General features: G+C 52.3%; 2 protein-coding genes across 2 annotated transcripts in view; both read left to right on the top strand.

Annotated features, from left to right (window-relative positions):
* Kif17 (kinesin family member 17) overlaps window positions 1–16,329 on the top strand; it is a 39,568-nt gene extending 23,239 nt beyond the window's left edge. Inside the window, exons 9-15 of the mRNA XM_048352095.1 lie at window positions 570–647; window positions 1,895–2,103; window positions 8,380–8,611; window positions 11,874–12,132; window positions 12,957–13,027; window positions 14,573–14,690; window positions 15,936–16,329. Coding sequence (XP_048208052.1) covers window positions 570–647; window positions 1,895–2,103; window positions 8,380–8,611; window positions 11,874–12,132; window positions 12,957–13,027; window positions 14,573–14,690; window positions 15,936–16,114 — 1,146 coding nt within the window. The 3' untranslated portion in view covers window positions 16,115–16,329. The remainder of the gene's footprint in view (window positions 1–569; window positions 648–1,894; window positions 2,104–8,379; window positions 8,612–11,873; window positions 12,133–12,956; window positions 13,028–14,572; window positions 14,691–15,935) is intronic.
* Window positions 16,330–18,510: 2,181 nt separating this feature from the next.
* Window positions 18,511–24,408, top strand: Ddost (dolichyl-diphosphooligosaccharide--protein glycosyltransferase non-catalytic subunit). Its single transcript, XM_048350390.1, has 11 exons — window positions 18,511–18,710; window positions 18,882–18,992; window positions 20,680–20,766; window positions 21,368–21,471; window positions 21,600–21,694; window positions 21,948–22,041; window positions 22,312–22,460; window positions 22,900–23,047; window positions 23,596–23,716; window positions 23,816–23,922; window positions 24,008–24,408. Exons 1-11 carry the CDS (start codon window positions 18,557–18,559, stop codon window positions 24,155–24,157), a joined length of 1,320 nt encoding a protein of 439 aa, XP_048206347.1. The 5' UTR covers window positions 18,511–18,556; the 3' UTR covers window positions 24,158–24,408.
* The last annotated feature ends 401 nt before the right edge of the window (window positions 24,409–24,809 follow it).

Raw genomic sequence — 24,809 nt, 5'->3', positions numbered from 1 at the left:
TCAGCTGGATGCTGGTGGCTCACACTGTCATGCTAGCTACTCAGGAGGCCGAGATCTGAGGATCTTGCCTGGGAAAGAATGTCAGGGAGACCCTTATCTCTAATTCACTACCCAAAAGCCCCAAGTAGAGTTCTTGCTCCAGTGGTAGAGCACCAGCCTCGAGCAGGAACAGTAAGGGAGAGCTGAGCGTTGATGCCTCACGCCTGTACTCCTAGCCACAGAGGAGGCTGAGATCTGACGATCCCGCTCTGAAGCAGCCTATGAAGGAAGGTCCTTGAGACTCTCCTCTCCAATTAAGCAGCAAAATGCCAGCAGTGGAGCTGTGGTTTGAGTGGTAGAGTGCTAGCCTTGAGCACAACAACTCAGGCACAGTGCCCAGGCCCGAGTTCAAGCCCCACGACTGGCACACACACACATACACACCAAGTTCTTCTCTCCCTGTCTTCTCCTCTGCCCTGCTCTCCCTAAGGCCCTCCGGGAGCTGAAGTAGAGTTCAGGGCAGGGAGGAGGGTGAGTCCAAGAGGATTCTGGCCCACACCATCCCTCCTCCCCCTCCCCTTTCTTTCCAGAAGCAACTGCCGCAGCTGGAGCCCAGTGACACCAGGTCAGCCGCAGAGGCGGCAGACTGTGGACTCCCACCAGCCAAGGTGAGCTCCTCTACGGGGGGTGGGACCATGAAATGTCCTGTCCCTGCCCTCCCTGGGCCCTGCTCCTCCTGCCCACTCTCCCCCAGGGGCCTTCGGACCCCAGGACTGTCACAGCACTGTGGCAGGTTGGAATCCAAAGCAGGTTCTAGAGGGGGAGCGTAGCGGCCTTCAGGGTCCCACGTGCTCAGGGGACAGGGCTGCAGATCGATCAAGCCTGGTGCCGAGATGCCAGGGCACATCTGCGAGGCTGTGCCATCACTTTACCCCCCTTTAGGCCTTCAGACTGGAGAGGCCAAGAGGCAGAGCTAGGAACCACCCACCCACAGCCTCTGAACTTGGCACTGGGTGGGTTGGCATGCTGAGGGTTCTCAGTAGATAGTAGATGGAATAGCTGGGAGAGCCTGGCTAAAAGGAAGGACTGAGTAGAACAGCACATGCCAAGGTCCTGTGGTTAGAGAGATCCTGACTTTCTCAGCATGGGTGGGTGGATAGACGGCGGGCGGGGGCTGGGGGGGGGGGAGCCGGCAGGACAGGAGCAACAGCCTGAGCTACTGGAAAGTCCAAGAAATGGCTTTGCTGTGTGCGTGAGCTGCATGGGCGCCACAGCGCTGCTGTGATTGGCTGACAGTTGAACACTGCCCTGGAGGGCAGAGGGCAGGAGCAGGAGAGGGCTGGGAGGGGCGAAGTGCAGGGGTGTCAGTAAGCGTTTGTTTGGGCACAGATTTTTTTTAAGTTACCAATATAGTAAGTATCCCTAATGTGAAAATGTTCTGATGTCCAAAATTGTTTTGTTTTTAAAATTTGTTTTGTTTTGGTGCCAGTACTGAGCCTTGAACTCGGGGCCTAGGCACTGTCCTTGAGCTTTTTCACTCAAGGCTGGTGCACTATCACTTGAGCCACAGCTCCACTTCCAGCTTTTTGCTGGTTAATTGGAGATGAGTCTCATGGATTTTTCTGCCCGGGCTGGCATTGAACCACAACCCTCAGATCTCAGCCTCCTGACTAGCCAGGATTACCGGTATGAGCCACTCGTGGGTGCCTCCAAAACTATTTGAGTGCCATGATGCTCCAAAGCATTCAGATTTCAGAACATTTTGGATGAAGGATCCCAGCCAGGGCTGATATGTTTGGATCTTGATGGACAGGAAGGCCCGGGGGGCGCTGGGGCCTCCCACTAGTGGGCCTGTCCCACTGTGGGAGCAGAAGGGGGCTTCCTGCTCCATCTTGGTTTCTCTCTGTGCATCCAGGAGGCTGATCTGGCCCCGGACGTGGTAGTGTGCACAGCAGAGACCGGTGTGTGGCTGGAGCCTGAAGTCCACGAGGCCCTGGAGTTCCAGCCCCGGCCCCGGCTGGCCACAGCAAGCCTCAAAAGGGAGAGCCTGGGCCTGGGCGGGGAGGAGGCCGGGCTGCCTGACGAGCCCCTGCACGAGGTGGACCAGCAGCGTGTGCTGGCACGGTGAGCCGGAGCTTGAGGTGGAGGGCGGCGGGGGCGGGGGACACAGAGGGCAACAAGCAGCATAGGGGACCAGTGGGCGGCTTGTGTTCTGTGTGTGTGTGTGTGTGTGTGTGTGTGCACTTCCAGGGCTTGGGCACTGTCCCTGAGCTTTTTTGCTCAAGGCTAGTGCTCTACCACTTGAACCACACTCCCACTTCTGTGTTTTGGGGGTGGTTAATTGGAGATAAGAGCCACATGGCCTTCCCGGCCCAGGCTGGCTTTGAACTACCATCTCAGATCTCAGCCTCCTGAGTAGCTAGGATTGTAGGCATGAGCCACCAGCACCTGGCCAAAACGTTTTTGTGGGTCTATCAGACACTAGGAAGTTCCACAGAAGCCTCTGTAGTCCCCTTAAATACCAAACCTCTAAAACACTGTGAGCATTGGGAGGTGTGTGTGTGTGTGTGTGTGTGTGTGTGTGTGTGTGTGTGTGTGTGTGTATGCATCTGCCAGTACTGGGGCTTGAACTAAGGTCCTGGCTGCTGTCCCTTAGCATTTTCTTTTTTTTTTTCTAATTTATTTATTACTTAGACAAAAAATTTTTGACAAGGTGTTGTGCAAAAAGGGTACAGTTACATTGTAGGGCAGTGTGTACATTTCTTGTGATATCTTACACCCTGTTTTTCTTTCACTTCCCTAGGTCAGGTAGACATATATACAATATACAATGTACCAAGAACATATACAAGTAGCCACGTGGCCTATGCCAAAGAAAATTCGCCTAGGGCTTTAAATGTAATGTCGACATTAGACAATATGTCGACAGTAGTCTTATATGAACGTACAATACATAGCTTTTGAGCTATTGTATTCCACTGATAGGTCAATTTTTGACCTTTATATGTTGAGTAGTTGTTTGGTTTTAGTTACATACTGTTGGGTTGCTGACCCAATCCTGTGGGAAATACCATTTGACAAGAAGTTTTTGGTTTCCCAGACCTGGTCTCTACTGTCTCCCCGTCACCCCATCTTAACAGTCATATATCAGGGAGATCATGCCCCTTTGTTTTCTGTGTTCTAGGCTTGTCTCGCTCAACATTATTTGTTCAAGTTCTGACCATTTCCCTGCGAATAACAATATTTCACCATTCCTAATTGCTATGTAGTATTCCATTGTGTATAGGTACCATATTTTTTGGATCCATTCATCTGTGGAGGGGCATCTGGGTTGTTTCCATATTTTGGCTATTGTGAATTGTGCAGCGATAAACATGGAAGTGCAAATGTCTTTTTGATATCTTGGGACCTGCTGTTCAGGATAGATGCCTAGGAGTGGTATGGCTGGGTCATAGGGTAGGTCTATATTGAGCTTTTTGAGAAACCTCCATACTGTTCTCCAAAGTGGTTTTATATATTTTTTTCTTTTTTCTTTTTTCTGGCCAGTCCTGGGGCTTGACTCAGGGCCTGAGCACTGTCCCTGGCTTCCTTTTGCTCAAGGCTAGCACTCTGCCACTTGAGTCACAGCGCCACTTCTGGCCGTTTTCTGTATATGTGGTGCTGGGGAATTGAACCCAGGGCTTCATGTATATGAGGCGAGCACTCTTGCCACTAGGCCATATCTCCAGCCCAAAAGTGGTTGTACTAATTTGCACTCCCACCAACAATGGAGAAGGGTTCCTCTTTCCCCGCACCCCCCTCCAGCATTTGTTGTTGCCTGGGTTCAGAGTATAGGCCATTCTAACTGGAGTGAGGTGGTATCTCAGGGTTGTTTTAATTTGCATTTCCTTTACTACCAGGGATGTTGAACATTTCCTCATATGTTTCTTTGCCATTTTTATCTCTTCTCTTGTGAAGTCTCTCTTTAGCTCCTTTGCCCATTTCCTAATTGGTTTACTGGGTTTGGAGGGGCTTAGTTTTTTGAGTTCTCTGTAGATGACAGATATTAGGCCTTTGTCTGTTGCTGTGCTGGTAAAGATCCTTTCCCATATGGTTGGCTGTCTTTCTATTTTGGTGGCTATGTCCTTAGCTGTGCAGAAACTTTTTAATTTGTAGTAGTCCCATTTGTCGAGTCTCTCCCCTATTTGTTGTGCCCCTGGAACTATATTCAGGAAGTTCCTTCCTGTGCCTATAAGTTCCAGTGTCTTTCCTACTTTGTCCTTCAGTAGTTTCAAGGATTCATGTCTGATATTGAGGTCCTTGATCCATTTTGAGTTGATCCTGGTGCATGGTGATAGGCTTGGATCTACTTTGAGTTTTCTGAATATGGCTGCCCAGTTCTCCCAGCACCAGTAGTTGAAGAGGCTATGTTTATTCCATTGTATGTCTTTAGCTCCTTTGTCGAATATCAGCTGACTGTAAGAGTGTGGTTTCATTTCTGGATCTTCAATTCTAATCCATTGGTCTTCTGGTCTGTTTTTATACCAATACCAGGCTGTTTTTGTTATGATGGCTCTATAGTAGAGCTTGAAGTCTGGTATTGTGATACCTCCTGAACTGCTTTTTTTGCCTAGAATTGCTTTGGCTATTTTAGGTCTTTTGCTGTTCCATATGAATTTATGGATTGGTTTCTCTATTTCAGTGAAGAATGTAACTGGGATTTTGATAGGGATTGCATTGAATTTGTATAACAATTTGGGCAATATGGCCATTTTCACTATATTGATTCTGCCTACCCATGAGCATGGGAGGTCTTTCCATCTCCTTGTGTCTTCTTTGATTTCCCTTATTAGATTTTTTAGTTCTCATTAAATAGGTCTGTCATGTCCTTGGTTAGGTTGATCCCTAGGTACTTTATTATTATTTTTTTTGGCTACTGTAAATGGAATTGTTTTCATAATTTCCTTTTCTGCTTGTACATTGCTGGTGTACAGAAAAGCTGCTAATTTTTGTGGATTGATTTTGTATCCTGCTACTTTGCCAAAATGGTTTATTAGGTGTAGGAGTTTGGGGGCTGAGTTTTTTGGGTCCTTCAGATATAAGATCATGTCTTCTGCGAATAGGGATAGTTTGATTTCTTCCTTGCTGATGTGGATCCCTTTGATGTCCTCCTCTTGCCTTATTGCTATGGCTAGGGATTCCAGCACTATGTTGGAAAGAAGTGGGGAGAGTGGGCATCCTTGTCTTGTTCCTGAGTTTAGGGGGAATGATTTAAGTTTCTCTCCATTTAATACGATGTTAGCAGTTGGTCTGTTGTATATGGCTTTTATTGTTTTGAGGAATGTTCCATCTATTCCTGTTCTCTCCAGAGCTTTTAATAAGTATGGATGTTGTATTTTGTCAAAGGCTTTTTGGGCATCGACTGAGATAATAATGTGATTCTTGATTTTAGTTCTGTTTATGTGGTGAATTACATTGATTGATTTACGGATGTTGAACCATCCTTGTGACTGTAGGATGAAGCCTACTTGGTCATGATGTATAATTTTCTTGATCAGTTTCTGGATCCTGTTAGCTAATATTTTATTGAGGAGCTTTGTGTCTGTGTTCATTAGTGATATTGGTCTGTAGTTCTCTTTTTTTGTTGGTTCTTTGCCTGGTTTGGGAATGAGTATGATATTAGCTTCATAGAATGAGTCTGGGATTTCTCCCTCTGTTTCTATTTCACGGAAGAGTTTGAGGAGTATTGGTATTAGCTCCTCACTAAAGGTTTTATAGAATTCGTTGGTGAATCCATCTGGGCCTGGGCTTTTCTTTGTTGGGAGGTTCTTGATTACCTCCTGTATCTCACTATAAGTTATTGGTTTATTTAGTTGATTTATTTCTTCTTGGTTAAGTTTGGGCAGTTTATACTTCTCTAAGAATTGATCCATTTCTGTAAAATTGTTTTTTACTGAGTAGAGGTTCTGGAAATAGCTCCTTATGATTGTTTGAATATCGTGTGTACTTGTTGTAATTTTTCCGGTGGAGTTCCTGATTTTACATATATGAGTCTCTTCTCTTCTTTTTTTTTGTAAGTCTTGTGAGGGGTCTGTCAATTTTATTTATTTTCTCAAAGAACCAGCTTTTAGTCTTATTTATTTGTTGAATGGTCTTTCTATTTTCAATCAGATTTATCTCTTCTTTAATCTTTGTGATCTCTCTCCTCCTAGTCATTTTATTTTTATTTATTTATTTATTTATTTTTGGCCAGTCCTGGGGCTTGGACTCAGGGCCTGAGCACTGTCCCTGGCTTCTTTTTGCTCAAGGCTAGCACTCTGCCACTTGAGCCACAGTGCCACTTCTGGCCGTTTTCTATATATGTGGTGCTGGAGAATCGAACCCAGGGCTTCATGTATACAAGGTGAGCTCTCTTGCCAATAGGGCATATTCCCAGCCCCTCCTAGTCATTTTAGATTCGATCATTTCTTGTTTCTCCAGTTGTTTTAGTTTCATCGTGAGGGTATTCACCTGCTCTGTTTCCATTCTTTTAATGTGAGTGCTGAGGGCAATGATCTTTCCCCTCAGTACTGCCTTAGCTGTGTCCCATAGGTTTCTTTGTGATGTATTTTCATTGTCATTGTGGCTTATGAATTCGTTGATTTCATTTTTAATTTGGTCTGTGGCCCAAGTGTTGGATAACAGTGTGTGGTTTAACCTCCAAGAATGTGTATAGCCTCTGTGGTAACTGTTGTTATTGAGGGTTACCTTTAATCCACTGTGGTCAGATATAATACATGGGATGACGTCAGTACTTTTGTATTTGCCGAGGTTCTTTGTGTGGGCTATGATATGGTCTATTTTGGAATATGATCCATGGGCTGCTGAGAAGAAGGTGTATTGGGTCTCTGTAGGGTGGAAGATTCTGTATAGATCTGTCAGATCCACTTGGGATATGATGTTACTTAGGTCCTCAGCTCCCTTGCTGATCCTCTGGGTGTTGGATCTGTCTCTTGGAGAGAGTGGGGTATTAAAGTCTCCCACTATGATTGTGTTTGGGTCTATCTTGTTCTGTAGTTCTGTGAGAATTTGCTTGACATATGTAGGGCCTCTTTTGTTTGGTGAGTATACATTTATTACCGTGATGTCTTGATTCTGGAGTTTTCCTTGTATTAAAATGTAGTGTCCTTATTTGTCTTTTTGAGTCGATTTTAATGAGAAGTCCAGCTTGTCTGAGATCAGAATGGCTACACCTGCTGTTTTGGTGGGTGCGTTTGCTTGGAAGATCTTGCTCCATCCTTTCATTCGGAGCCTGTTTTTTGTCCCTTGCTGTAAGGTGGGTGTCTTGTAGACAACAGATGGCAACTTTTTGTTTGCGGATCCATTCTGCCAGAACCGTTTATATTCAAAGAGATCAAGGATAAGAGTGTTTTTTCTCCTTCCATTTTCTTGTTAGCCTGTTTTTCCTCTTTTTTTTTTCTTGTCTTTAGTGAGCTGCTCTTTCTGTTGGGCCCTGGCCATTGTAGTTTCTTTCTGTTTCTGTCTGTGTGTCCTGTACGATTTCTGTTGGGTGGGATTCCCCTCTTAGAATTCGCTGTAGGGCTGGTTTTTTATTCACATACTCCTTTAGATCCCCTTTGCTATGGAAAGATCTGGTTTTCCCCTCGAATATGAACTCCAGCTTTGCTGGATATTTTATTCTAGGTTGGCAGTTGTTGGCCTGTAGGACTTGGATGGTGTTCTTCCATTCTCTTCACGCGTGGTAGGTTTGTGTGGAGAGGTCTGCTGTTATTCGGATCCTCTTCCCATTGTAATAAATTTCTTTCTTCGCTTTGGCTGCATTCAAAATTTGCTCTTTATTCTTGAGATCTGAAGTCTTGATTATCCTTAGCATTTTCACTTAAAGCTTTACTCTTCCACTTGAACCACAGCTTCATTTCTGGCTCTTTGGTGGTTCATTGGAGATAAGAGTCTCCCAGACTTTTCTATTTGGGCTGGCTTTGAACTGCAATCCTCAGATCCCAGCCTGCTGAGTAGCTTGGATCACAGGCCTGCGCTGGGAGTCCTGGGCTGGGAGTCAGCTTTCTAAAATGCATTTGCACATGCGCACTGACACCTGCCAGCCCGCAGGGAGCTTAGTCACAAGCCCAGCCACTAGCCCGCTCTGCGCAGGAGCAGGACTGTCAGCACCGGGGGGTGGGGGTGGGTGGGAGCAGGGTGGAATGGGCTCTGACTGCACAGAAAGATTCTTGCCCTTCCTGGGGCTGAGTGCACCAGCCTGTGGGGTGGGGTGGGGGGCCTGGGGGAGCCCTTGTTCTTGTGTGAGTTCTTAGGTGAGCAGGAGCAGCGTTCTCTGAGCAGTGGGTTTGTGAGGCGGGCATGGTCGGCGGGCAAGTGCTCGGGGGCTGGCTTTGACCTCCTTGTCCCGGTGCCCGCCTGCAGCCTGCAGCTGCTGGAGCAGCAGGTAGTGGGTGGAGAGCAGGCCAAGAACAAGGACCTGAAGGAGAAACACAAGCGGCGCAAGCGCTATGCGGACGAGCGCAAGAAGCAGCTGGTGGCTGCGCTGCAGAACTCAGACGAGGACAGCGGGGACTGGGTGCTGCTCAACGTCTACGACTCCATCCAGGAGGAGGTGCGGGCCAAGAGCAAGCTGCTGGAGAAGATGCAGAAGAAGGTGAGGGCCTTGGGCACCCCCCCCCCCCCCAGCATTCATCAGAGCTGATGGCACAGGGCTGAGTGTCCCGCCCAGGTGTTCAACAGGAGCACGATGAGCCGTCTCCTCAACCCTCCTGTTCACACGTGGGCTGGAGCTCTGGCCAGGGCGGTCTGGCAATAAAGTGAAATCAAAAGGCATCCAGATGAGAAGGGCGACGAAACCATCACCAGTCAGGTGTGGGTGGCTCAGGCCTGTCATCCTTGCTACTCAGGAGGCTGAGATCTGAGGATCATGGTTCAAAGGCAGCCCAGGCAGGAAAGCCCATGGGATTTATCTCCAATTAGCCAGCAAAAAGCTGGAAATGGAGCTATGGCTCAAGTGATAGAGCACTAACCTTGAGCACAAAGGCTCAGGGATGCCACCGGGCCCAGCACGTGCACGCACATGCGCGCACACCCACACACACACCAATGACAATGACAACTGGGCATGATGGTGTGTGCTTGTAACTGCAGCTACTCAGGAGGCTGAGGCAGGAGGATTACAAGTTTGAGGCCAGCCTAGAGCAAGATACTATGTCAAAAGAAAAAACAAGGGGCTGGGGATATGGCCTAGTGGCAAGAGTGCCTGCCTCGGATACACGATGCCCTAGGTTCGATTCCCCAGCACCACATATACAGAAAACCGCCAGAAGCGGTGCTGTGGCTCAAGCGGCAGAGTGCTAGCCTTCAGTGAGAAGAAGCCAGGGACAGTGCTCAGGCCCTGAGTCCAAGGCCCAGGACTGGCAAAAAAAAAAAAAAAAAAAAGAAAGAAAAAACAAGGTGACAAGAGTGCTTGTCTTGTATACATGAAGCCCTGGGTTGGATTCCCCAGCACCACATATATAGAAAACGGCCAGAAGTGGTGCTGTGACTCAAGTGGCAGAGTGCTAGCCTTGAGCAAAAAGAAGCCAGGGACAGTGCTCAGGACTTGAGTCCAAGGCCTACGACTGGCAAAAAAAAAAAAAAAAAAAAAAAAAAAAAGACTTGAAAAGAAAAAAACAAAAAATTTGTACCCTTGCTACAGGTCAAGCAGTGGCGGAGCTCTTGTCTGAGCATGTATGAGGCCCTGGGTTTGAGTCTCGGCAATACAAAGAGCACAAACAAAAAAGGGGAAAATTAGCCTGTATACTAGTGTTCATCACAGCATTAGGTGTAATATCTTCAGAGTAGAAACAATTCATGAATGGAACGAGAGTGGAATATTATTTGGCAGAAAAAAAGGGATGAAGAGACCCATGCTATAACACAGATGGGTCTTGCAAACATCATGCAGAAGGAAAGATGCATTTATGTGAAATGTCCAGACAAGGCATGTGCATAGAGACAGGAAGCTTAGGTTGCCTGGAGCTGGGGGTGGGGCAGAAGGGGAAGGGCTGCAGATAGGTATGGGGTTTCTTTGTGGTTGGTGCAAATGTTCTTAAACTTGATTATGGCAGTGGTAGCACACGTTTGTGGAAATAAACTGTCATAAAAATGACTGTGCCAGGTGCCGGGGGTGTATGCCTGGAATCTCAGCGGAGGCAGGGGTGGGAGGATTGATGGAGCCAAGGAGTTGGAGCCCGGCTGGGGCTCCCTAATGAGAAAAGTTCTGACGAAGGCTGGTAGAGGGACGGAAGTATCTAAGGATGACTGCCACATGTGGTACCCAGCTTGAGAAACAGAGCGTCATCAGCCCAGTGCCCCGCCTGGCGCCCTCTGCTGGCAGGGAGGCCATGGTGCCCTGTGTTTGGAGGAGGCAGGGCCAGTTTGGGGAGCTGGGATGAGAGGCTTGTGGGATACCTGCTCAGGGCTGTTTGTTTGGTGCTGGTATCAGGGCTTGACGTCTGGCCCTCCAGCACTTGTTGGGCTTTCTTGCTTACAACTAGCATTCTACTACCTGAGCCACACCTTCAGTCTGGCATTTTGTTGGTTGACTGGAGAGAGAGTCTTGGCTTGGGTTGACTTCAAACCATGCCCCTCCAGATCTCAGCCTCCTGGTGTGGTTTAGGATTACGGGAATGGGGATGAGCTACTTCCTGTGGCCGTGGGAGAGGAGGTGTTTGGGGGCTGGGAGTTTATGCTTGTGGCTGCCCTTGGCGGCTTGCGCGGCTCCTAGAGACCCTCCAGGGCTTGGGTGATGGGTGGGGGAAGTCTTTTCACTTCTTTTTTTTTTTTGTCAGTCCTAGGGCTTGCACTCAGGGTCCAGGCTCTGTCTCTGAGCTTTTCAGCTCAAAGGCTAGCATTCTACCACTTGGAGCCGCAGCTCCACTTCCGGTTTTCTGGTTTTCATTGGAGATAAGAGTCTCATGGAGATTCCTGCCCTGCTGGCTTTGAACCATGATCCTCAGCTCTGAGTCTCCTGAGCGGCTAGGATGACTCTTTTTCTTTTCTTTCCTTCCTCCTCCCCTTCTCCCTCAGTTCCTTTCCTTTGTGTGTATGTTGGAGATGGAACCTAGCTACATCGCCAGCCAGTATATGAGCACCTTTCCACCACCCTAGAGCCATGCCCCCATCTTTTGCTTTCGTGTGTTTTTCTGATGAAGTCTAGTGCGTTTGTACTGGGTCTGCCTGAAGCTTCCATCTTCCCCCCCTGTACCTTCCAAATCACTGGTATTACAAGCATATGCTGCCATGCCCAGCACTTGTTTTTTTTTTTTTTTTTTCTTTTTTTTTTGCCAGTCCTGGGCCTTGGACTCAGGGCCTGAGCACTGTCCCTGGCTTCTTCCCGCTCAAGGCTAGCACTCTGCCACTTGAGCCACAGCGCCGCTTCTGGCCGTTTTCTGTATATATGGTGCTGGGGAATCGAACCTAGGGCCTCGTGTATCCGAGGCAGGCACTCTTGCCACTAGGCCATATCCCCAGCCCTCAGCACTTGTTTTTGAGACAGTATCTTACTATGCAGCTTAGGGTGGCCTAGCTTTGTAGCTTAGGTAAGCCTCACATCCTCATCATGTTGATGAGCATTACCTCATGTTGAGGTAAGCCTCAACATCCTGCATCTGCTTCCTGGGTGCTGGAGTTATAGGCGTGCTCACGACACTCAGCCTGGATGAAATGTATGACCGTGGGATAGCGGCTGAGGCAGGGAGGGGTTGAGGGCTGTGGGCACAGAGGGCCAGGTGGTGAGTGAGTGGATGGGTAGAAGGCCCGGTGAGGACCCGGAGCGGTCGTGGTCAGGTGGGTGGTGGGGTGGGTGGTGGGGTGGGTGGTGGGGTGGGTGGCGACGGCCTTCCTTGCTCATGCCCGTCCTTGGCCGCCAGCTTCGTGCGGCGGAGGTGGAGATCAAAGACCTGCAATCGGAGTTCGAGCTGGAGAAGATCGATTACCTGGCCACCATCCGGCGGCAGGAGCGGGACGCCATGCTGTTCCAGCAGCTGCTGGAGCAGGTGCAGCCCCTCATCCGCCGGGACTGTAACTATAGCAACCTGGAGAGGATCCGGCGCGAGTCGAGCTGGGATGAGGAGAACGGCTTCTGGAAGGTCCCGGAGCCCATGATCGTGAAGACTAGCCTGCCCGTAGGTGAGGTGCTGGCTCACTCGCTCCCCCCCACCTGAGGAGGGACAGGAAGCCCACCTCCCTCTGCACGCTGTGGTCCCTGGTATGTGGGTTCTGGAGATGGAGGCGTGCCGTTCCCAGGAGCCCCTTAGGGACTCAGGATCCTCATCTGTGGCCCGAGGACAAGTTGCTGTGAGGCTTACAGTGTGTTCAGAGGGCACACCGGGCTCACAGCAAGTGCCTGGTCTTCATTCCACCCTTGGATGGAATTCCCCACAGCCAAGGGCAATGGCTCTGCCGCCCGCTTGGCTGGGGGCCGGCTGTTCAGGCCTGGCCCAGTGTCTGCTTTGTGCTGACCTCCTGTGTGCCTTTATGAAGGTCACTGGCCCACTGAGCTTGCCAAGGAAGGGTTGGCTAAGATGACCTTAAAGACCCCCCTACCGCGGGCGAATCTGTGTGAAGTCAGATTTGCTGCAGATCTTCCCCTCACTAAACTCCTGGCTCTTATCTGGGGGGCGTGGGGGGGGGGGGACAAGCGCTTCCCACCCTCCATGGCCCTTCCTCAACAGAGGGAGGCCAGGTCTCCATCTCCCCACACCACGGTCCTGTGGCGGCTCCAGCTCCACTTCCCTTCAGTGCTGGGCAGCAGTGGCCTGCCTCTCTGCCCCATGCACCCGCAGTCCCACTAGATGCCCCGTTAGCAGTCCCACTGCCCCTTGCCTGGCCTGGGACCTGTTCTCCTGGTTCGAATCCCCGAGCCAAGCCTGAGCCAAGCCCCCACCTCCAGGACAGCATGGCAGCCGCCGGCGTCCTCCAAGGCTTGCTCGTCAGCGTTTGTTTTCTCATAGCAGTTTCAACCGGGTCACAGAACAAAGCAGCCCGCAAAACCCCTGCAGCAGACAGTGGAGAGTCAAACACGGTAAGGTCCAGGGAGGGAAGGAGGGAGAGGGAGGGATGGAAGGAGAGAGGGACATGGGGAAGGGGCAGCTGGACCTCTGACCCACTCGCACAGTGGGCTTGCCATGAGGAACCAGGCTGCTGGTCTTGCTGGAGCACGAGAGCAGAGCACCGAGCCTGAGTCCTTTCCTGTTGCTCCCTGGCACCGGGCTCTGGTCCTTATTCAAAGGCACTGAGGTCCACAGGCTGAGAGAACGGGGAGGGCTCTAAGCCGCTGGTCAGCTCAAAGCCAGAGGGCAGGTAGAATAGTCTGGCTCCCTGGGCACCGGCATCCTTACACCCAAAGGGTCCTCCTGTGGTCTGGAGTCAGTGGCCGTGGCTCTTCTATCACCTATGTCTTGCAATGCACCGGAAATGTGCGTCCTTCAGGCAGGGGCCTGAAAAGGACCCAACAGCAAACATGCTCGGTCCTGTGGGCCATGGGGTTTCTGGCACAACCACTTAACTCAGTCACCACAGCTCTCAAGCACAAAGGGAGATAATAGATGAATGAATGGAGTGTTCTTATAGAAATACCCTGTGGGCCAGGTTTGACCCCTTGGCTGTAATCCACGAATCCCTGCCTTGAACCATCACGGACATTCAGAACACACCTTTCCGTGGAAAGCAGCCACAGGCTGCCCAGTGCCAGCCAGGCACCTGCCTGAGCAGCCTGAGATGACGGAAGCAGTGGCGCATGCTCTCTAAAGATGGCTTGGTGGAGTGGATGACTTAACTGCATCAGAAAGACAGAGCTGTAGTACAAAGAAACTTCACCTGGGGCCATGAAGGACTTACGTTAGAACACTTTTATTTCCAAGTGATAGATACCAAAGTAATCACTAGAAAAATAGGGAACTTATTGACTCATAGATGTGACCCAGATGTGGCTAGAGCGAGGGGCTCTAAGTCTCAGGATTCTGTGTCTTGCTTCTGTCTTGTTTCTGCCTTCGTTGGCATGGCAGTGTCGGGCTTTCCTGCAATGGGGAAGATGAGATCTGACCTTTCAAGATCTCCTTACAGCAAAGATGGTGGAAAGCCTTGGGAAGCCTGGGCCTGTGACCAGGAAGATATTCAGGGCTGGGTTGTTCTGTGACCCCATTGAAACTGCGATGAGAAAATGAAGCTGAAGAGCAGGGCAAGACACTGGGGCTGCCACACTGTCCCCGGGGGGTGGGGGGGGTCAGGGTTGGGGTTAGAACCCAGAGGACGGCCCCAGCCCAGATGAGGGCTGATGAAAGGCAGACAACAGGGCATGCCTCGCTCTGTAGCCCCCATCGGGCCATGTGGAGTGGACGTTTCCGGAAGGGAGAGATGGGATCCAGAACAAGTCTATCACAGCAGTGAACTGCCTACCCTGGGTGGGGCGGGCAAGGGCTCAGGCTGCAGTGCTCATAAAGGTGGCTGAGCAGCTCAGGACCACGAGAGATCTGGGCTAAGTAATGTCACCTTGCCATTGGTGGGGGAGGGGGGACAAGGCACTTCCTGCCGAGGAGGGGGCTGCACATGGGCGTGGGGGTCTTGGCAGGAGGAGGACCGCTACAAGCTGATGCTCAGCCGGAGCGACAGTGAGAACATTGCCAGCAACTACTTCCGGTCCAAGCGGGCCAGCCAGATCCTGAGCACAGACCCCATGAAGAGCCTCGGTGAGCGCCCTGTGCCCCCCACATCCCCCCAACTCTCTCCCTCAATGAGCCTCAGCTAGAGACAAGGGGAGTGCCAGGTCCTTCTGGAGGGGGGTGGGCAGCCCAGCCAGGGCCCAGCACACTGTAGGTCCACAGGGAGTCTCCTGCCACACCCAAGCAAGGGTGACTGACTTCATTTGTTCAGGCCCACAGAACCCAGAGAGCAGAAGGACGCCCCAAAACAAAATAGTTTCAAGAATTTAAAAAAAAAATCAGGGCTGGGGATGTGGCCTAGTGGCAAGAGTGCTCGCCTCGTATACATGAAGCCCTGGGTTCAATTCCCCAGCACCACATATACAGAAAATGGCCGGAAGTGGCGCTGTGGCTCAAGTGGCAGAGTGCTAGCCTTGAGCAAAAGGAAGCCAGGGACAGTGCTCAGCCCCTGAGTCCAAGGCCCAGGACTGGGGAAAAAAAAATAAAATAAAATTAAAATAAAAAAAATCACATCATTCTGCTTTTAGAAAGGAAAAGCCAATTCCCTAGCGCTTCCATAACACTAAGAAGCAAGTGGAGCTCTGCTCTGAGGCTGACAGATGGGCGGGGTGGGTGGGGGCTGAGATCCAGAGGATTTGGGTTTGAAGCCAGTCTGGGAAGACAAATCTGTAAAACTCTGATCTCCAGTTAAGTAAAGAACCAGGCTGGAGGCATGGCTCAAGTGGTAGAGAGTCATGGTAAAGAGCCAGCCATGGGATGTGAGGTCCTAAGTTCAAATGCCAGTCCCACAGACAGTGAGTATAGTTGAAAAATAATGGCTGGGTGGGGGTGGGGAGTTCAGGGGAAGGAGTGGGTAGAACAGGAAAGAAAACGGCATCAATTGGGTGGCTGGCATTGTGCCATGTTGCAGATGAGGAAACCGAGGCTCAGAGAGGACAAGTGGCTTGCCCAAGGTGACACTGCTAGGAAGTGGGGGGCTGGGCTGTGTGTCTGGGCTTGGCTGCTTGAGGCTTTAAGAAGAATGCATCCCAAAGTCCCAGCTGAGACCTTTTGGGTGCAGATGCAGTGGTGTGGGTCTGAGCAGCACAGGGACTAGTGGGGGTGGTGGGGGTCAGGGGGGGATGTGGGGAAAAGGGGGAGATGCAGGGATGGGAGGATGCGGGGGGTGGGAGGATGCAGAGGTGAGGATGGGGGGGGTTGGTGGTGAGGGGGTCGGGGTCCTCCCTACCCAGCTTCCCTGGCTCACATCCTCCCCTCCCCTCCTCTCCACAGCGCATCACAACTCACCGCCAGGCCTCACCTCCCCGCTGGGCAACAGCTCTGCCATCCCCCTACCCCAGGCCCCTGAAATGCCCCAGCCCCGGCCCTTCCGCCTCGAGTCCCTCGACATCCCCTTCTCCAAAGCCAAGCGTAAGAAAAGCAAAAGCAACTTTGGCAATGAGCCCCTGTAGCGGCATCCTGCCCACCTGCCCTAGGCTTCTAGAAACTGCCAGGCTCTCCCAGGGCAGCCCCCCAACCAGGCTTCCTTCCCTGGGCTGGGGGGGGGGCTCAGCCCTGAGCTTGCTGGACAGTCCCTGAGAAGCCTGCCATCCCTGTCCCACCACCGTGCCAGTGTTGCCACCTCCTCTCCTGCCGCGGAGCCTGTGCTCGGGCCCGAGGGTCTTTGCCTGGATGGATCAGAAAGAAGCCTCGGAGCCTTCAGCCGCCCTGCCTGGTGCACCTCCATGACCAAGATCTGCATCTCTTCTCCGTGTGACCAGCTCCTTCCGGAGGGAGGTCCTGTGCTGACGTCCAAGGTGGCCCACTCCTGGCTGGGCTGCAGCCCAGAGAAGCTGCTTCACCTTAAGCTGTCCAATAAACTGCCTTTAAGGTTGAGCTTCCCTCCCCCACCCTCTAACACCCCAGGAGGCCCTCCTTGCTGTCACAGGAAACTCTTTGAAAAGGGGGTTCTTACTCCACCACCTGGGGCCTCCCGGGTTTTTGCTGCCATTTTTTTAGGAGAGTCTGAGCTTTCATGAGATCTATGGTGCCCTCCTGGTGGAAATAGATCACGTCTTGCAAGGCAGAAAAGGGTCTTTTTTGTTTGTTTGTTGTTTTGGTGGTACGGGGGTTTGAATTCAAGGTCTTGTGCTTGCTGGGCAGGCAATCTACCATTTAAGCCAGCCCTTCTTGCTTTATTTTTTTAGATAGTCTTGTTTTGCCTAGGCTAGCCTTGAACTCATTTCCTCCTAATTACTGTCTCCTGAGTAGTGGGGATTAGAGGCATGAGCAATTCCCAGGGCCTATGTGAAATGATGTGTCCTGATAGCCAGAAATGAAGACAGGTGGCCATGTTTATGGCCTTCCTGGAACACAGCCTTCCCTTCCCAGTTGTATCCCAGGCCTACCTCATCGAGGTCCCCCACAGTGTGAGAGGATATGTGTCCTAGGCCTCTTCGCCTATCAACAGGGAGGGTTTCATGAGATAACTCTATTTTGTAGGATTACTGCATTGTCCACAGGCATGCTGCATGTCTAAGCCAAGGTGCTCTTGCAGAAGAGGTTGGATAGGCTCTCTCCCTTAAGAGGGAGGATTCTGGGAGCTCTGGGACTGTGGGGAGGGGTGGGAAAAGAGGGACAGAAGGGAGGAAGAAAAACTCTGGAGATGAGTTTAGGTTGAGACCTAAGAGTCTATGAGTAGCCCAGAACTGTGGGAGTCCAGGGAACAATAGGTGGGCATCGCTGGGTGGCACGGCTGCACTGCAGGGTGAGGCAAGGGGCCTTGTGAGGGGCAGGTGTAACTTAGGTGGAGCCAGCTGGGATGGAGGTAGGCAGTGTCGGGTAAGAAGAGGCATCCAGAGGGAGGATTTGATTTTTGTCCTCATTCTCAGCTTAGTGGACATGTGTCAGAAAACGGGTACCAGCAGGGCTAGTGACTCCAGCTGGTAACCCTACTCAGGAGGCTGCGACCTCTGAGGATCACAGTTCAAAGCCAGCTAAGGCAGAAAAGTCCCTCTTCTCTCCGGTTAACCAATAAAAAGAAGTGGTAGAGCACCAGCCTTGGGTGAAAAGGCTCAGGGGCAGCCACCAGGCCCCCAATCCAAGCCCTTACGGCGCACTGTGGACACACTGGGGGGAAAACCAAAAAAGGATGGAAATAAACGACACCTTCCCTCTCCACAACAACCCTCACCATCGGCCCCAGGAGCGAGGCGGGCTGCGGAGAACGGCCTTCAAAACCCGCCTACCGCGAGCACGGGGAGGAGGCTCGACAGCGGCGCCGAAGGTGCACAACGGAGGGGAGCTGGGCCTCGTCGTGACCCCCGCTTCAGCCAAGGCACAGTCTTGGAGAGAAGCGTGACGCCCCGGGGCAGGGCTAGTGAGAGACGGAGCTGGGTCGGGTTCCAAAGCGGGAGCTTTTGAATCGCTAGGCCTGGCTCCCGTCTGCGGAGTCTGCAGTGTGGGTCCCGGTCGGGGCTGCAACCGTCCCCACCCCAGGCTCCCGACCGACGAGGTGGGCCTGGCTCCCAGTCCTAAACCCACCCTAAACCAGTGAGGGACGCGGCGGATCTCGGGACCAGCGGCCAGCGGCTCCTGGGCGGAGCCAATAGACGTTCGGGCCTTGTTGATTGGCCGCGGCTGTAGAGCTGTCTCTCTGGGATTGAGTCTCTTCCTCTGGGGAGGCGGGGCCTCAGGTCCCTTCCATCAATAGAGTTCAGAGAACCCGCCTCTGCCCGAAGCACTTCCGGCGGTGATAACTGCCCTACACCTCCGAAGCCTAGTCTCCGGGGGCCGTGCGCCGGAGTTCTCTGATCACTTCCGGGTGGCGCTCCCCGGCCTCGAGCCGCGATTGGGCGACTGTAGACGGGGCACTTCCGGTGTCCAGGTGCTCGGCTCCCGGCAGGAAGGAAAAGATGGAGCCTTGCGCCTTGGCCCGCGCTCGAGCCCTCTCCTGGCTGCTGCTCCTGCTGCTCGGCTCGGTCTGCGCCAGCGGGCCCCGCACGCTCGTGCTGCTGGACAACCTCAACCTGCGGGAGACCCACTCGCTTTTCTTCCGGAGCCTGAGGGGTGAGAGCGGGGTCCGAGGGCGGCGAGTGAGGTCGGGGTCGGGCAGGCGCCCCCCTCCTCCCCTGGGGCACTCGAAGGCTTCGCCCCCCCCCCCACACTGGGTCGCTTTGTGTTCCATCTGCCTTAACTCCCTGCTGGTTTTTTGTTTTTTTCTTTTTCCTTCTCATCCAGACCGGGGCTTTGAACTCACGTTCAAGACCGCCGATGACCCCAGCCTGTCTCTCATCAAGTATGGGGAGTTCCTCTACGACAATCTCATCATCTTCTCCCCCTCGGTAGAAGGTAAGGGCCACGCCCCGCCCCTCCTGCCGGGATCCGGGGCCCGGGACGCATCCGTGGCTTGCTTGACCCCGGGTTTGTTCGAGTGTCGGGTGGTTTCTAGGCCTGAGTACCGCTGCTGCCACAGAAGAGGAACGGGTGCATTTCTAACATGGTCCCGGGGAGGGGGCACGTTTTTTAAAAAGACACAGCTAAGGATTGTGGAATCAGGTGTTGCCTGAAGACAGAACTCACAGCCCTGATGCACTATGGAAAAGGGAGTTTTCTCTGCTAGGGCCCCTAGGTGAGGTTGCCTCTGTGGAAAGAATTGTCCTGGTATTAATATGGATCGCTGGAAAAAGACATTGTGCAGTGTGGTAGTTGATTGTAAGAATTCAGGTAGCTACGTAGCCTCACCTGATAATCTTAGCAGTAAACTCCCCTAGCACCCTCCCATCCCACTTGAGGCTGGATACTCAGTAGGCTGGCAGAGGGCTAATCGTAGCAGGGATATCTTCAGGTTATCTAATTTGTACTTTACTATCTTAGAAGGTAATCCACGCCATTACTGGACTGTTCTGTCAGGAGTAACTGAGATTCAACATTGCTGAACAGCCCTGATTCCACGTTGTCATTGTCACCTTTTCTGTCCCTGGTGAAGGAGAGGTGCTGCCCCAGAAAGCCCTCTCAGGCTTGTATCTGCTGAGAGCACAGGAGGGGTTGTATCTGTCTTGTGGTTGTGAGTACCTTGGTTCCCCAAGTGTGTAGACACTAATTTGGTCTCCTTCATGCACCAGTGGGTTCTCTGCCCTCTCTGAGATCCTGAGGTTTCCCTGCCTTATGCAGTAGTAGCACAGGGGTTAGAATCCTTAGCATAGGATCTGTACCTGGAAAAACACTGGATTCCTGTTCTAATGGGGAGATGGCTCAGGAAGATTCGGGAGTTTACTTAGTTCAGTCCCAGGCTATTGCAGTTTAATCTTGGCAGTGTTTTTCTTTTCTGCCTGTGCAGGGGGTTCTCAGCATTGGTGTTTTGGACATTTCAGACCGATCATTCTTTGTAGTAGGGGTCATTCTGTGTGTTATAGGGAGCTCAGCAGCATCCTAGGCCCTAGATGTCAGAAGTTACTTCCCATCACCGTGACAATCAGAACTCACCACACAGTGCCCCGAGGGGCAGCCTCACTCCCTTGTCCTGACCCAGCACAGAACTGTTAGCTGTCTCCTTAGAATCCTTCAGTGGGGCCAGGCTTGCTGGTATAGTGTCCAGCGACAGCAGCACCATCCACGAGTTGGCAGGGAGTGGCCTTTCTCACATAGCTTAGGCTCTGGGGAGCTGGCAGGTGGCCCCAGGAGAAGCGCAGTTGAGCGCTGTGTCAGGTGCAGGCAATGCTTTTGACCCTGTTGTTTGTGACTAATGAGTGGATAATGGCATTTTTAGGTGAATGTGCTACATGTGACTTGAACTATGTGTGTCCAGCTTGACAAATGTAATTAGGAGATGTTTGGCTTTTTCATCCGCATCTCTACAAGTTCACCAATCTGAGCTGTTCCGTTGAGTCTTCGTTTTGGGAAAATGAGGGCTTGCCCTGTACCACATGTTGTGTGCTAACTAGAGGGGTCCTGCTTAATGCTTGCCTGCCACTGGTCTGCAGGGTCAAGGGGCAGTGGCAGGAGGCTTCTGGTCACTGTGCCTGGCTCCTTCTTTCAGACTTCGGAGGCAACATCAATGTGGAGACCATCAGCACCTTCATCGACGGTGGAGGCAGTGTCCTGGTAGCCGCCAGCTCCGACATTGGTGAGTGTGCCTGGGGGAGGGGGTTCTGGCGCTTTCTCCGGATCTCCAGGGAGCTTGGGGGAACGTGGCACAGGGCGGCTGGTGGGCCGTGGCCAGGAGGCGGTGAGGATGCCGCAGGGTCGTGGAGTGCCCGTTCTTCCTGTGCGATCTGCGACAGCTAGTGAGAACCCCGGCTGGGTATTGGCTGAAAAGATAACTGCATGGAGCCTAAGGCATTGGGTGGGTTTCTGTTTTCTTTTCTGGTTTTGAATGGTAGATTCCCAGCAGCAGGGCGGGCAGCCTCTCCCGGGTGCTGGTCGCCTGCCTCCGCAGCCTGGCCCAGGCTGCCTTCCTCTCTTCAGTAGTGACAGATTTTAAACTCGCATTGCTTTTAGCGGGTGGATTTCTCGGTGGGGAGATGCCAAGCACTGGAGGAACTTGTGGCCCAGGCGTGTGCAAGGCAGTGTTGGCCGAGGTAATGGCTGTGCTGCAAAGGAGGTTTGTGTAGTACTGGGCCATCAGGCTTATGGCGGCTGGGCCAGGCCTAGTGAAGCTGTAGGATACTCGGTGTGCCTGGCCCCGCGGTCTGCGCTCAGCCAGGCATTTCCTGGATTCGTTGCAGGCGACCCTCTTCGGGAGCTGGGTAGCGAGTGCGGAATTGAGTTTGATGAAGAGAAAACAGCCGTCATTGATCATCACAACTATGATGTCTCAGACCTTGGCCAGGTAATCAGGCCTGTCACCTTCCAGGTTTCTGGCATGGACAGCAAAGCTTGGCTTCATGTAGAAGCCGAGAGGAGCGTCCTGGCCAGGGAGCCTTTTCCTAACCCCGCTCTTTCCCCTCCGCTCCGCAGCACACGCTCATCGTAGCGGACACAGAGAACCTACTGAAGGCCCCGACCATTGTTGGGAAGTCATCTCTAAACCCCATCCTCTTCCGAGGAGTTGGGTGAGTGACAGGGAGGCCAACAGACACGTGGGGGAAGAAGTGGTCACCTTCTTTTGGGGGAAATCAAGCCCAACTTAAGGTTATTGAGAGGTGCTCTTCCTCTGGAGGATGTGGTTAAGTGTTTGACTATAAGAAGAGGATTCGTGCATGGGGAGAAAGGCCTCGGTGCCCAGTGCCCAGAGCCCGGAGCCCGGGGTCAGCCTCCGGGTCAGGGTCAGGGTCAGGGTCAGGCCACCGTCTCTTCACGCTGCAGGATGGTGGCAGATCCCGACAATCCTCTGGTTTTGGACATCCTCACGGGCTCCTCAACCTCTTATTCCTTCTTTCCAGACAAACCCATCACCCAGGTAAGGGGCTGGGCATCTCGAACCTCCCACGCCTGGGCCCAGGGGCAAAATGAGACTTACTTGAATCTGAAAATCAGAATGAAGCAAGTCACACTTTGCTGGGGCTGATGGACAGTTTGGGGGGAGTAGGTATGCAGGCAGCAGTGTGACCCCAGGTTCCTTCATGGGGAGAGGGATGTAGCTGCCTCTGGGTCCAGCTTGCTGTCCTCTTGGCCTGGTAGCTTTTCCTTTACCCCAGTGACATCTGCTAATTGCCTCCTCTGTCACCAGTACCCCCACGCAGTGGGGAAGAACACGCTCCTCATTGCTGGCCTCCAGGCCAGGAACAATGCCCGGGTCATCTTCAGCGGCTCCCTGGACTTCTTTAGTGATGCCTTCTTCAACTCCGCCGTGCAGAAGGCCTCACCTGGTGCCCAGAGGTAGAGCAGGGGCTCAGCCCGCCGCCTGGGTGTGGGGAGGAAGAAGCCTTCCAGCTAAGCTGAGACGGGGCTTCCAAGTTACTTAAAGATGGCGGTTACTGTGTTGCTGGGACTGGTGCTCCACGCTTTTCAAGACGGTAATGACGTCTAGAGACCTCTGACCCCCAGCATTCCTTTAGAAAATTGTCTTTAGGGCTGGAGATGCAGCTCAGTGGTAGAGCACTCGAGTGGCCTAGCATGCGTGAGCCCCTGGGTTCCAAACCAGCCCACCAAAGAAAAGAACAACAGGAAATCGCCTGTGATTTACTGTGCAGATGACACCAGAGAGAGCCGCAGTGCCTGCATCGCCCATTGTTTTCTGCTTTTCCATTTGGTGGCCTGTGGGTCCCCTGGGGAAGAATCAGGGCTCAGGACCCTAGTTCCTCGTTTTCTCCTGCAGGTATTCCCAGACAGGCAACTACGAGCTCGCTGTGGCCTTGTCTCGCTGGGTGTTTAAGGAGGAGGGCGTCCTCCGCGTGGGGCCCGTGTCCCATCATCGTGTGGGCGAGAAAGCCCCCCCCAATGCCTACACTGTTACGGACCTAGTGGTGAGTGCTCCGGAGGGAGGCCCCAGGGCTTTGGCCAAGTTGAACTACTCAGCTTGAAAGCATTTACTGAACATGTTGATGTCAGACTGCAGGCTACACAAGGATGAATCTCTATCTGTACTTCTAGAAAGCTGCTTGAGGGGCAGAGTCTGGCGCTAAACCCAGGCTCTGACACAAGGCCTCCGTTTGAAGAGCTGCGTGTAGCTCCGGGAGCATGGGAGGGGGCTGTCTGGGAAGTAAGGTGTACCAGAGGAGCCACATGTCAGCTGGGGCTCAGGGATGGAATTGTCAGGCCAGAGAAGAGAGGCTGGCAGGCAGTGTGGGGGCTTGTATGCTTGCCAGAGCCCACACCTGGAATAGAGCGCGCTTTGGGCCCCCCTGGATGCTGCCAGCTGTGTGGCCAGCCATGCTCTGGGAGGGTGGCAGAGGCTTCTACAGGTGGCAAGACTCCTGGGAGTCTGTCCTGTCTGTAGATTGAGAATTAAGGCAACTGCCTGCAGGTGTGTGCCCTGCCGCCACTCCTGGCTGAGCCAGCCTTTTAATCACAGGAGTATAGCATCGTGATCGAGCAACTCTCCAATGGCAAGTGGGTCCCCTTTGATGGCGATGACATTCAGCTGGAGTTTGTCCGCATTGATCCTTTTGTGAGGACCTTCTTGAAGAGGAAAGGTAAATGCAGCTCCTGCCAGCGAGGGCTACAGGGAGCAGCCACCCCCCGGGAGGCCCCGCTGAGCACTCTCCCAAATGTACATGTTGCTTCTTCCCTAGGTGGAAAATACAGTGTCCAGTTCAAGTTGCCGGATGTGTATGGTGTATTCCAGTTCAAAGTAGATTACAACCGGCTTGGCTACACACACCTGTACTCCTCCACACAGGTAAGCAAGTACAGTGTGGTTTGGTTGGCTGGTTCCCACCCAGGCCTCCCGGTGGCCAGGGCCTGCCACCTTTGTCCTGTCACAGGTGTCAGTGAGGCCGCTCCAGCACACGCAGTATGAGCGCTTCATCCCTTCAGCCTACCCCTACTATGCCAGCGCCTTCTCCATGATGGCTGGGCTCTTCATCTTCAGCATCGTCTTCTTACACATGAAGGAGAAGGAGAAGTCTGACTGAGGGCTGGAGGCCAGGACGCCACACAGCAGAGTGACACATGATTTCATCAGGGCAAGATGGTTTTTTGTTTTGTTTTTTAAGTTGTGGTGGGGAACACAGCATTGAGTACCAAGGGTGGGGGCTGGGAGATCATTTTTATGTATGTTTTTCCACCTTGAATTTCTACATGGCATTTTTCACATGTGCAGTCACTTCCTTTTCTAATCTAAAATAAAGAGAAATGCTGGCCCTGTCAGGTGGTCAGGTGGGGACACTGTTCTGAGATGATTGGATACAAATTAGCAAGTTGCTGTGTGTGGGTGCATGGGTGCATGCTAGGACTTGGACTCAGGACCTCTTTGTTGTTTTTACTCCCAGTTGGCACCCAACCACTTTAAGCTACACCTCCCCTTTTGGCTTTTTGCTGGTTATTTGGAGATGAGTATCTTCAATTTGTTTACTGAGGCTGGCTTTAAACCTTGTTTTGTTTTTGTTGCCAGTCCTGGGCCTTGGACTCAGGGTCTGAGCACTGTCCCTGGCTTCTTTTTGCTCAAGGCTAGCGCTCTACCACTTGAGCCACAGTGCCACTTCTGGCCGTTTTCTGTATATGTGGTGCTGGAGAATTGAACCCAGGGCTTCATGTATACAAGGTAAGCACTCTTGCCACTAGGCC

This window comes from Perognathus longimembris, chromosome 7, assembly GCF_023159225.1.
Source record: "Perognathus longimembris pacificus isolate PPM17 chromosome 7, ASM2315922v1, whole genome shotgun sequence".
NCBI classification, from domain to species: Eukaryota; Metazoa; Chordata; class Mammalia; order Rodentia; family Heteromyidae; genus Perognathus; species Perognathus longimembris.
Note: the sequence above shows the minus strand (reverse complement) of the source record. Positions and strands in the feature narration are given on the sequence as shown.